We start from the raw sequence: 10364 nt of genomic DNA on the forward strand, positions 1-10364 counted from the left end.
TGCCATAAAAAAAAGTTGCAATACTATAGAATACTATATTCTCATGGGGGCCCCTGTGGGGCTCAGGGCAAATTGCCCCACTTGCCCCCCCCTCTGGGCAGCCCTGTCCTCACGAAGCTCCCCTGGGGGTAGGTAAGTAACTATTGCTATGCCTGTGATACAGATGGAAACCTGAGGCTGAGAAATTAAGTGACTGGGCTACAGAAAGCAACAGAGGGTCCTGTGGCACCTTTTAAGACTAACAGAAGTATTGGGAGCATAAGCTTTCGTGGGTAAGAACCTCACTTCTCTTGCATCTGAAGAAGTGAGGTTCTTACCCACGAAAGCTTATGCTCCCAATACTTCTGTTAGTCTTAAAAGGTGCCACAGGACCCTCTGTTGCTTTCTGTAGCCCAGTCACTTAATTTCTCAGCCTCAGGTTTCCATCTGTATCACAGGCATAGCAATAGTTACTTACCTACCCCCAGGGGAGCTTCGTGAGGACAGGGCTGCCCAGAGGGGGGGGCAAGTGGGGCAATTTGCCCTGAGCCCCACAGGGGCCCCCATGAGAATATAGTATTCTATAGTATTGCAACTTTTTTTTATGGCAAAGGCCCCCGAAATTGCTTTGCCCCAGGCCCCCTGAATCCTCTGGGCGGCCCTGCGTGAGGATTAATGAATAATATTTGTGAAGTATCTGAAGCTGATGAAAAGAGCTGAGTATTGTTGTTCCTGATCATGTTAGGACTTCATGGGAATTTTCCTATTGACTTCAGCGGAAGCAGGACCAGGCCGTTAAAATAGGCAGGAAGGAAAATTACGATTTTTACTGTTTCCTTTACCAGGACATCCTACTCAGAGGTAGAGGTCAGAGATTATCTATGGCAGATCCTCAGTGCAGTTGAGTTCCTCCACGCACATCACATCCTGCACTTGGATCTGAGGTCTGAAAACATGATCGTTACTGAACCCAACCTGCTTAAACTCCTGGACTTTGGCAACGCGCAGTTCTACTCGCCAGACAGAGTCATTACCATGGATAGGTGCATTGACTACGTAGAAACCATGGGTGAGTACGGTATGTCAGTGCTACGTCAGCATGGCCTTGGGCCCCTGCTAGATGGAAGGTCAGACTGGGACAATGGTGGGAGCGACACTTTACAGATGTGTTTGAAGCTGCTCCCATTCATTGCCTGGCAGAAGCTCCCGTTGGTTGCCAGCTAGCAGGAAATTGGGGTCAGCCTGCATTCTCTTAAATTATTCCCACTTGTGCTATAATGGCGGTTATAGAACTGGATGTTTTTGCAGTGTCCAGAATTCACCCTGAATTTCCTGGTCTGGATGATGCTGGAGTGAATTCAGGCGGCCTGTGTGCTAGCCCTGGCCTGCGATTGGCTGGTGCCGTGGGTAGAACTGAGTGGACATAGCAGCCTTCCCAGCTTGCTTGATCCGTTGAATTCAATGAATTGAATTAGTAACTCATAAATCTCCCGGTGGTTGATTTAAAATGTGAGAGAACCCTTGTGAAGCACAATGTCTCACCATGAGCGTGGAGGGGCCGAGCTAGTGAGTGTACAGTGTACATGCTGCAGACAGTGGGCACAGTCCCTTCTGATTTACACCAATGTAACTATTAACTTGGGCGATGAACAAGCAACGAACACAGCACTAGATTGGCAACATATACCTAGTAAAGACAACGCTTTTTAGAGATGCGTTCATAGGTCTCCATTTGTTTGGCTTCTTAAATGACTCAGGATGTTCATGGGGTGTCATGCATCAACTCCACTCACACCGCTGTGCCTTTGTAGCTCCAGAACTGCTGTCAGAGCAAGGAGCCCTCCCGCAGACTGACATCTGGGCTGTCGGCATCACCGCTTTCATCATGTAAGTAGTTCCCTTGCAAAGAACTAGAAATACTAGTGAATAGTCACAATGACGACACAATTGGCATCACAGAAACGTGTTGGGTTCATTCACGACTGGAATATCGGTATAGAAGGGTATAGCTTGTTCAGGAAGGACAGGCAGGAAAAAAGGGAGGAGGAGTTGCCTTGTATATCAAAGATGTGTATATTTGCACTGAGGTTGAGATAGAAGAGGGAGGCAGACCTGTGGAAAGTCTCTGGATAAGGATAAAAGGGGTAAAAACCACGGGTGACGTCATGGGAGGTGTCTACTATAGACCAACTAACCAGGGAAGAAGAGGTGGATGAGGCTTTTTTTGAACAACTAACAAAATCATCCAAAGCGAAAGGACTCGGTGGTGATGGGGGACTTCAACTACTCAGACATCTGTTGGGAAAAGAACACAGCAGGGCCCAGATTATCCAATAAGTTCTTGGAATGCATTGGAGACAACTGTTTATTGCAGAAGGTGAAGAAAGCTACTAGGAGAGAGGCTGTTCTCGATTTGATTCTGACAAACAGGGAGGAACTGGTTGAGAATTTGAAATTGGAAGGCCGCTTGGGTGAAAGTGATCATGAAATGGTAGAGCTCAGGATTCTAAGGAATGGTAGGAAGGAAAACAGCAGACTAAAGATAGTGAATTTCAAAAAGGTAAACTTTACCAAACTCAGAGAATTGATAGTTAAGATCCTGTGGGGAGCAAATATAAGGGAAAAGAGTTCAGGAGAGTTGGCAGTTTTTTAAAGAGACATTATTAAGGGCACAAGAGCAAACTATCCCACTGTGTAGGAGAGATAGGAAGTATGATAAGATTATGGTAAGACACCACAGTGGCTTAACCAGGAGATCTTGGAAGTTTTTTAAAAACAAGTTGGACAAACATCTGTCAGGGATGGTCTAGGTTTTCTTGGCCCTGCCTCAGTGTAAGGGGCTGGACTTGATGACTTCTCAAGGTCCCTTCCAGCCCTAAATTTCTATGCTTCTATGTATTAACAGTAGTGTTGTAAGCAAGACGTGAGAAGTAATTCTTCTGCTTTACTCAGCACTGATAAGGCCTCAACTGGAGTATTGTGTCCAGTTCTGGGCACCACACTTCAGGAAGGATGTGGACAAATTGGAGAAAGTCCAGAGGAGAGCAACAAAAATGGTGAACGGTCTAGAAAAGATAGGGAAAAAATGGGTTTGTTTAGTCTGGAGAATAGAAGACTGAGGGGGGACATGATAACTGTCTTCAAGTACGTAAAAGGTTGCTATAAAAAGAAGGGTGATAAATTGTTCTCCTTAACCACTGAGGATAGGACAAGAAGTAATGGGTTAAATTGCAGCATGGGAGATTTAGGTTGGACATTAGGAAAAACTTGCTAACTGTCAGGGTGGTTAAGCACTGGAACAAATTACCTAGGAACATTGTGGAAATTCCATTATTGGAAGTTTTTAAGAACAGGTTAGACAAACACCTGTCAGGGATGGTCTAGATAATACTTGGTCATGCCTCAGTTCAGGGACTGTACTAGATGGCCTATTGAGGTCCCTTCCAGTCCTGCATTTCTACGATTGTGGATTGCATCAGTGGAAGGCAGTTTTAAATCCACTAGGGTTTCAAAGGAGATCCACCAGCAGAGATGCACTAAGGGCCTACTGCATCAGCTCAGAATAACCAGAGTACAGCAGCATTCCAGCCGCATCCCTCCTCCCTGGCGCACCCCCAGAACCGAGGGTTGTGAAATAGAGTGGTTTAAAGCTGTCTGTGCTGACTCTACACTCCCTGATGGGCCGATGGGCTGCCTTTATAGGCCCTTTGCACAGCAGGATTGGTGTCAAGGGGCCATGTTGCAACACAGAATCAACCCACACCCACCTTTTGTATATGGCTCAGCTCTCCAATAAAACTCAACCAGCGCAAGCACATTAAAACTACACTAAGGGCAGGTCTACACTGCCCGCCGGATCAACGGGTAACGATTGATCTATCAGGGGTCGATTTATCGCGTCTAGACTAAATGCGATAAATTGATCCCCGAGCGCTCTCCCGTCGACTCCGGTACTCCACCGCCGCAAGAGGCGCAGGCAGAGTCGACGGGGGAGTGGCAGCGGTGGACTCAGCACCGTGAAGACGCCACGGTAAGTCGACCTAAATACGTCGACTTCAGCTACGCTATTCTCGTAGCTGAAGTTGCGTATCTTAGGTCGATTACCCCCCCCACCCCCAGTGTAGACCTGGGCTAAGTAAAAAGGCAAACAAAGCATTCTAATTAAACCCTTCCTCCAATAAATCATCTCTTCTTCCATTTCCTCTTCCCATACAATGCTTCTCAGCATAGGTGTGGTCTGCTTCCTCGCACTAGCACAGCACTTCCCAGGAGTGCCTAGAAAGGAACTGGGAACAGAAAATTGCATTTACAAAGAGGCCTTTCCCCTCGCGTGTCGCTTTACCCTCCTTTTTTGTGTTAGGCTGAGTGCCGACTACCCTCTCAGTTCTGAGGTGGCCTGTGACTTTCCGAGAATCACCAAAAAAGGGAAGGTGAAGCTTACCAGATGCTACGCGGGTCTGTCTGGCGGGGCCGTGACATTTCTTCAAAGCACGCTGTGCGCAAATCCCTGGTAAGAGGATGTTTGCTTTGCAGCATGCAAACTATGCAGAGCCCAGTTTCTGCTCCCTTCTCCCTTTCTCTAGCCAGCTACCTAGCTTCCTCTCACTGCATGTCTCCATCTGAGCCATACGCTTGTTGATGCTCTAGCTCTCTTCCTATCCTAGGGGGAGGCCGTCGGGATCGGAATGCCTTCAGTTTCCGTGGCTCCAGGAGACGGGTTTGGATGACAGACAGCAAGCGGTGGTCACTTTCTCCACCGCCAAGCTGAGGCGTTTCCTAGCAGAACGGGAGAAGAAAAGGAGCCTGCTCTGTTCAAAGTATGGGCTGATGATTGCACAGTGAAACGGATGGGAACACGGTGAAGAATAGATTCCCCCATCCCACCCGGCAAGCCCCGACAAATGTGTGCACTGGGGGTTTGGTACCTAAGTGTCATTTCTGGTTACAGACCTGCTGCAGTAAACCAGTGACCTGATGCCTTAGAGAGAGGACTGGTTGAGCAGCTCCCATTAGACATGAGTGAATGGGAACTGGATCTCTGGGTGGCTTTGAAAATCCTTCCCTTAGTGTTCCAAGACTGCTCATAATACCGCTCAGCGACCTCCCCACAAGCTCCAGCAGCAGCACAGAGATACCAGACCCCCAGCCACTTCATGAGCCTTTCAGACATGACTCCCTGCAATAACAGCAGCCTCCGCTTCTGATCCCCGGTGCTCACGTGATAGCCAGGTCTTCTAGCCGGTCTCTCAAAACCATACGGAGCCAGTAAAAGATTTCCCTTGGAATATAGCACTGAGTTGGGGCTGGGGTAGAGGAGGTGTTGAATGATAGTGCCCCAGGAGGGAATCAGAATATATACATCTTTGCTGTTTAAAAAAAAAATCCATTGTGTGGCTATCAGATGGAATGTAGTGTGTATCTGTGTGTGTGTGTGTCTTCTAGGCAGAGTTGTAGGTAACTGGAGCTATAAATAACATTTGTTCAATAGGGCATCTGATGTGTCTGTCACATAGTAGCCGGGGCTAGAATTGACAGAGACAATGATAGGGGGTGCAATGATAGCTCAGTGGTTTGCACATTGGCCTGCTAAACCCAGGGTTGTGAGTTCAGTCCTTGAGGGGGCCACTTAGGGATCTGGGGCAAAATAAGTACTTGGTCCTGCTAGTGAAGGCAGGGGGCTGGACTTGATGACCTTTCAAGGTCCCTTCCAGTTCTAGGAGATAGGATATCTCCATTAATTTCTTTCTAAAAATTTCTAATTTCAATCAGCATGCACCGGTGACTGGACTCAATGTGTAACGTACCTTGGCTGTGTTCACCTATGGCTGCCACAGTCATCCGTGGGGTCTGAACCCAAGACAAAACGCAGGCCTCTGCCACTCACACAGAGAGAGAAATCTTTCCTCTGGAAGTAGCAGGCTGCTAAGACAGCCACTAGAGGGAGGCACAATCACACTCAATACAGGAGCGTAACATGCACCATCTGCACATTACTGCAGATGAGACTGTAACTGGGACTCTCATGGTACATAGACAGTAACTGTCCCAAGTAAGCCTCCCTCTCACCAGGCCAGAAGGAGCCATGCTATGTTTGTGTCCAATAGAAGTCAGTCTTGCATGTACCTTGAACAACAGGAGATACAAGAACAGCCATTTGTGGCCATCTTCCTGCTCATGCAAGAGAAAAGGCACGGATAGAGTCTTGCTTTTTCAGTGGAAGTCCAAATTAGCCCTTTGTATGCTACTCCTATGAATGGTTCAGATCATGCCATCTCAGACACAAGCCAATTTTTTCTGCTATGTGCTAATAGTGTGGCAGAATGTATAGCATGTATCATTGAGGGGTCTACGCATGCCCCTGTGCATTGTGATATATGCAGCACTGACTAAAATCCTCAAAGGATTGATACTCACTGTGGTTATAACCACAGTGAATATGAGCTATGGGACATGCATTTAAAGTCTCCAGTCTTTATGATCAGAGGGCAAATATATCAGACACTTAGTAGCTTAAAGCAACCCTAACTTGCTTTATCTGAATCTGCAGTCTTAAAAATGCAAACCACGCTGTTAGGAATTCTATGCTGATTTTGCAGTACGCGGCCTTGATATATTGATATGGGCTTCCGTAGGGTAGGTGGCCCCTGCAGACAGAGACTTGGCACAGTTAGGATTTTCGAGCGAGGCATTCTCTCACAGGAAGGACTTAAATGAGCACGCTCCAAAAGAAAACTTTTGTCCACACCTGGGAGAGATTGTTCTGAAGCTGCAAAGGGCCATACTTTGGGCCTTGAGTGAGTGGTTCACTGCAATGAACTCGCTACTCTGCCTGGCTTGCTGTCGAAAGTGACCTGTGCATGCTATCTTTGATGGCAGCACTGTTCTGTGTCTGTGGGTACAGAGGAAACGCCCACTCATTGGGTGACTTTCGTAGGAACAGCTCTGCCGCTGGACAGACACCAGTTCCACAGATGCTCGGGGGAGATGCAATAAACCCAGGAATCTGCAGTGATGAAGTTAGGGTAATTTTTCCTTAATGCCTACCATAGTCTTTTTAATCAGCTACACACAACACACGCCTTTTCACTGAAGCAATCAAAGTAGCACAATGTTTTCCATTATGATTCTTCTACACAGCAAAGATCACTTATGCTAGACAGTTTGTTAGCAGTGCTTGCCTGCTGCTGGCTATTCCAGGTATGTCCGGGTGTCATGCACCTGCCATCCCGCTGAATGTACGAGACACATCCAGGCAGAATGTGCCTGTTATGCTGCTGAGAATTCTGGGAATATCTAGGTGGAGCACAGCTGTTGAATGTGCTTGGTATATCTAGGTAGAACACACCTGCTGAGCTGCTGAATGTGCCAGGTGTGTCTAGTTAGAATGTGCCAATTATTCTGAATGTGTCTCTAGAAGGAACACCTCCCCGTGCTGATGAATGTTCTAGGTGTATCTAGATGGAACACCCTCATGCTGCCGAATGTTCTAGGTGTATCTAGGTGGAACACACCACTGTACTGCTGAGTCCATGCTAACTCTTCCATTATGAAAGATGTTAATAGAAAATCATCAGCCCAGCAGGTGCACTGTAATCCCAGTATCACATGAGGTTAACCCCTGCTTTAACTTAGGCTCCTGTTGGTACTAGCTGTACGGCAGTCAAAGGCACATGAAGCAACAAAGACCTTGACCTCATTAAGTACAGAATTGGTCTAAAGGCATTCTGCCACTTGGGCGCCTGGGCTGTTGATTTGTAGATCTTCTGATATATTTGGGAGATGTGGGAACAGAGTTATTGGAAAATGTATTTCAGTTTGATTTCTAAATAGAGGCCACAACATCTTGGAGCTTAGTGTCTTTCATGGTGTCTAAAACGTGTTGTGGATTATTTTCATTTACATTTGATGGTCTTAGCATTGTTTTTCTTTTGTGAATATAATCTCTGCGTTTATGTGAACTGACTCATGTATCTATTGGTTCTGGTGTGGTCAGTTTATTGCACCAAATACCATTTTGTGACTTTCATTACGAACGACGTTTTGCTCATAGTTCTGTCTCCAGAACCATTAATGGGGATGGGGGAGGGAAATCAGTTCCTAATGTGCTGCCGTTTCATAAGATCGTGAAAGTATGATAGTGTTTAAATGGTGACAGCCTTTCCAGTCATGTTTAATGCACATTGGTAAGATCCTAAAATGCATAACTCTAAGGTTCCTTATGATGCCAGTACAGCAAGCAGCACAGGAAATGTGACTGAAACTAGAGGACGTTTAACTAGACTGGGGAGAGCAGACACAGATTCAACAGACAATGAAGCTTTGAATTTCAGTTACATTGTCGCCATAGTCCAGTGTAGGAGAGAGTGTTTAGGTCTTAGGGCCCAATTCTGAGCTGAGTTCCACTGAAGCTAGAGGAGTTACTTTGGATTGATATTGGTGTTACTTAGATCAGAATCTAGCCCATAGGTTTTCAGGATGCTGTCTTCCCTCTACTTAATATCACAGCAATCAGATGTACTTTAGTTTGGTTTGATTTTTAAGGTGGAGAGGGGTCAATTTGTCAAGGACAAACCCATTTAAGAGTACAATTTTTAAGGTGGGTTAACAAATATCAAGACCTGGGCTCATATCCCCTTTCTCTTTCTTATGCAATTCAAATTAACTGAGTTTGCTTCTCTAATTTGCATGCGTTTTGAACATGTCAGAAGTCTTTTGTGCACTCAAGACTGTTTTGTTAAATAAACTATTTTGACAAAGAAGTTAGACCATATTTTTTGCTGTTATTCTTTTCCTATAATAACAGTACTGTAGCTTCCAGGTGTCTCCATCAGACTCAGGGTCCTTGTGTTCTAGGCACAGCACAAACACATCCTAGCTGGATGCATGCTTAGTTCTTTCCTTGGGACGATTCCTGCCTTCAAATCATTTTGGTTGCACCTCTTCATATTCTTATTATTGGATCAACATCATTCAGGTACCACGGTGCCCAGGGTTGAATGCAGCGTACTAGTCTCTCCATTGCCAGAGAGAGAAGTACTACCAAGTCCCCATTGCGTGATGCAATGCCTTTGGACGCCAGCCCCAGACCCCATTGTTTTGTTTCATTTTCAAGTCACAGCATTTGCTTGAAATAAGGACTCATGCTCCTTTCTGGCTCCTTTGCCTGAGCCTGCAGTGAAGCCAGAGACCTGAGGACAATCTAGTAGCTAAAACTATTGTGACAGACCCAGACCAGTGGGGTACAGGAGTCTGGTCGAGGGCAAATATACTGGTCACTGGATGAGTAGTTTTCTGTTCCCTGAGTGACCAGAGCAGGGGCTGCACTAGAGTAATCAGGAACCTGCTAGAACCAATTAAGACAGGCAGGATAATTAAGACACCTGGAGCCAATTAAGAAACTGCTAGAATCAGTTAGGACAGGCTAGCTAATCAGGGCACCTGAGTTTAAAAAGGACCTCACTTCAGTTTGTGGTGTGCATGCGAGGAGCTGGGAGCAAGAGGCATGAGGAGCTGAGAGTGGGAAGGTGTATTGCTGGAAGACTGAGGAGTACAAGCATTATCAGACACCAGGAGGAAGGTCCTGTGGTGAGGATAAAGAAGGTGTTGGGAGGAGGCCATGGGGAAGTAGCCCAGGGAGTTGTAGCTGTCGCGCAGCTGTACCAGGAGGCACTCTAGACAGCTGCCATCCACAGGGCCCTGGGCTGGAACCCGGAGTAGAGGGCGGGCCCAGGTTCCCCCCAAATCTCCCAACTCCTCATCAGACACAGGAGGAATTGACCTGGACTGTGGCTTCTACCAGAGGGGAAGGTCTCTGGGCTGTTTCCCAACCCACATGGTGAATCTGTGAGGCGAGAAAATCCGCCAATAAGTGCAGAACCCACCAAGGTAGAGGAGGAACTTTGTCACACTATGTACCCTGGGAAACAATCCTCCAGTGGTAGGGAGGTGGGATGGGTGACATGATCTCCATATCCTGATTCACATAACCAAGTGTTTCACAACAGCCTCCCTACCAAAACAAGTAGTGGCTTTGCTGATGAGCAATCTGAAATGTGTTTGAACTACCCACCGAACCCATAGCTTGGCCTGGATATTACTGAGGGCAAGAGCTGTCTTCTTGACCCTCTCATATTAGATGTAACAGAGTACCACATAACTTCTTTGCCAGAAGCTGGGAATGAGTGACAGGGGATGGATCACTTGATGATTCCCTGTTCTGTTCATTCCCTCGGGGGCACCTGGCATGGGCCACTGTCGGAAGACAGGATATTGGGCTAGATGGACCCTTGGTGTGACCCAGTATGGCCATTCTTATGTTCTTATGAAGGTGGCTGACTGTGAGATTAGACCCTCTGAACATTCATAACTATAAAGGAATTCTAATT

The 10364-nt window shown here is 46.6% G+C and overlaps 1 protein-coding gene across 20 annotated transcripts in view; it reads left to right on the forward strand.

Moving 5' to 3' along the window:
- Positions 1-8727, forward strand: part of OBSCN (obscurin, cytoskeletal calmodulin and titin-interacting RhoGEF) — a 296265-nt gene extending 287538 nt beyond the window's left edge. For all 20 annotated transcript variants that reach the window (XM_034759817.1, XM_034759797.1, XM_034759802.1 and 17 more), the window contains 4 exons: positions 825-1048; positions 1791-1866; positions 4340-4489; positions 4644-8727. In XM_034759817.1, the coding sequence (XP_034615708.1) occupies positions 825-1048; positions 1791-1866; positions 4340-4489; positions 4644-4821 (628 nt within the window). In that variant the 3' untranslated portion in view covers positions 4822-8727. The remainder of the gene's footprint in view (positions 1-824; positions 1049-1790; positions 1867-4339; positions 4490-4643) is intronic.
- The last annotated feature ends 1637 nt before the right edge of the window (positions 8728-10364 follow it).

The sequence above is a fragment of the Trachemys scripta genome, chromosome 2 (genome assembly GCF_013100865.1).
Source record: "Trachemys scripta elegans isolate TJP31775 chromosome 2, CAS_Tse_1.0, whole genome shotgun sequence".
In the NCBI taxonomy this organism is placed as follows: domain Eukaryota; kingdom Metazoa; phylum Chordata; order Testudines; family Emydidae; genus Trachemys; species Trachemys scripta.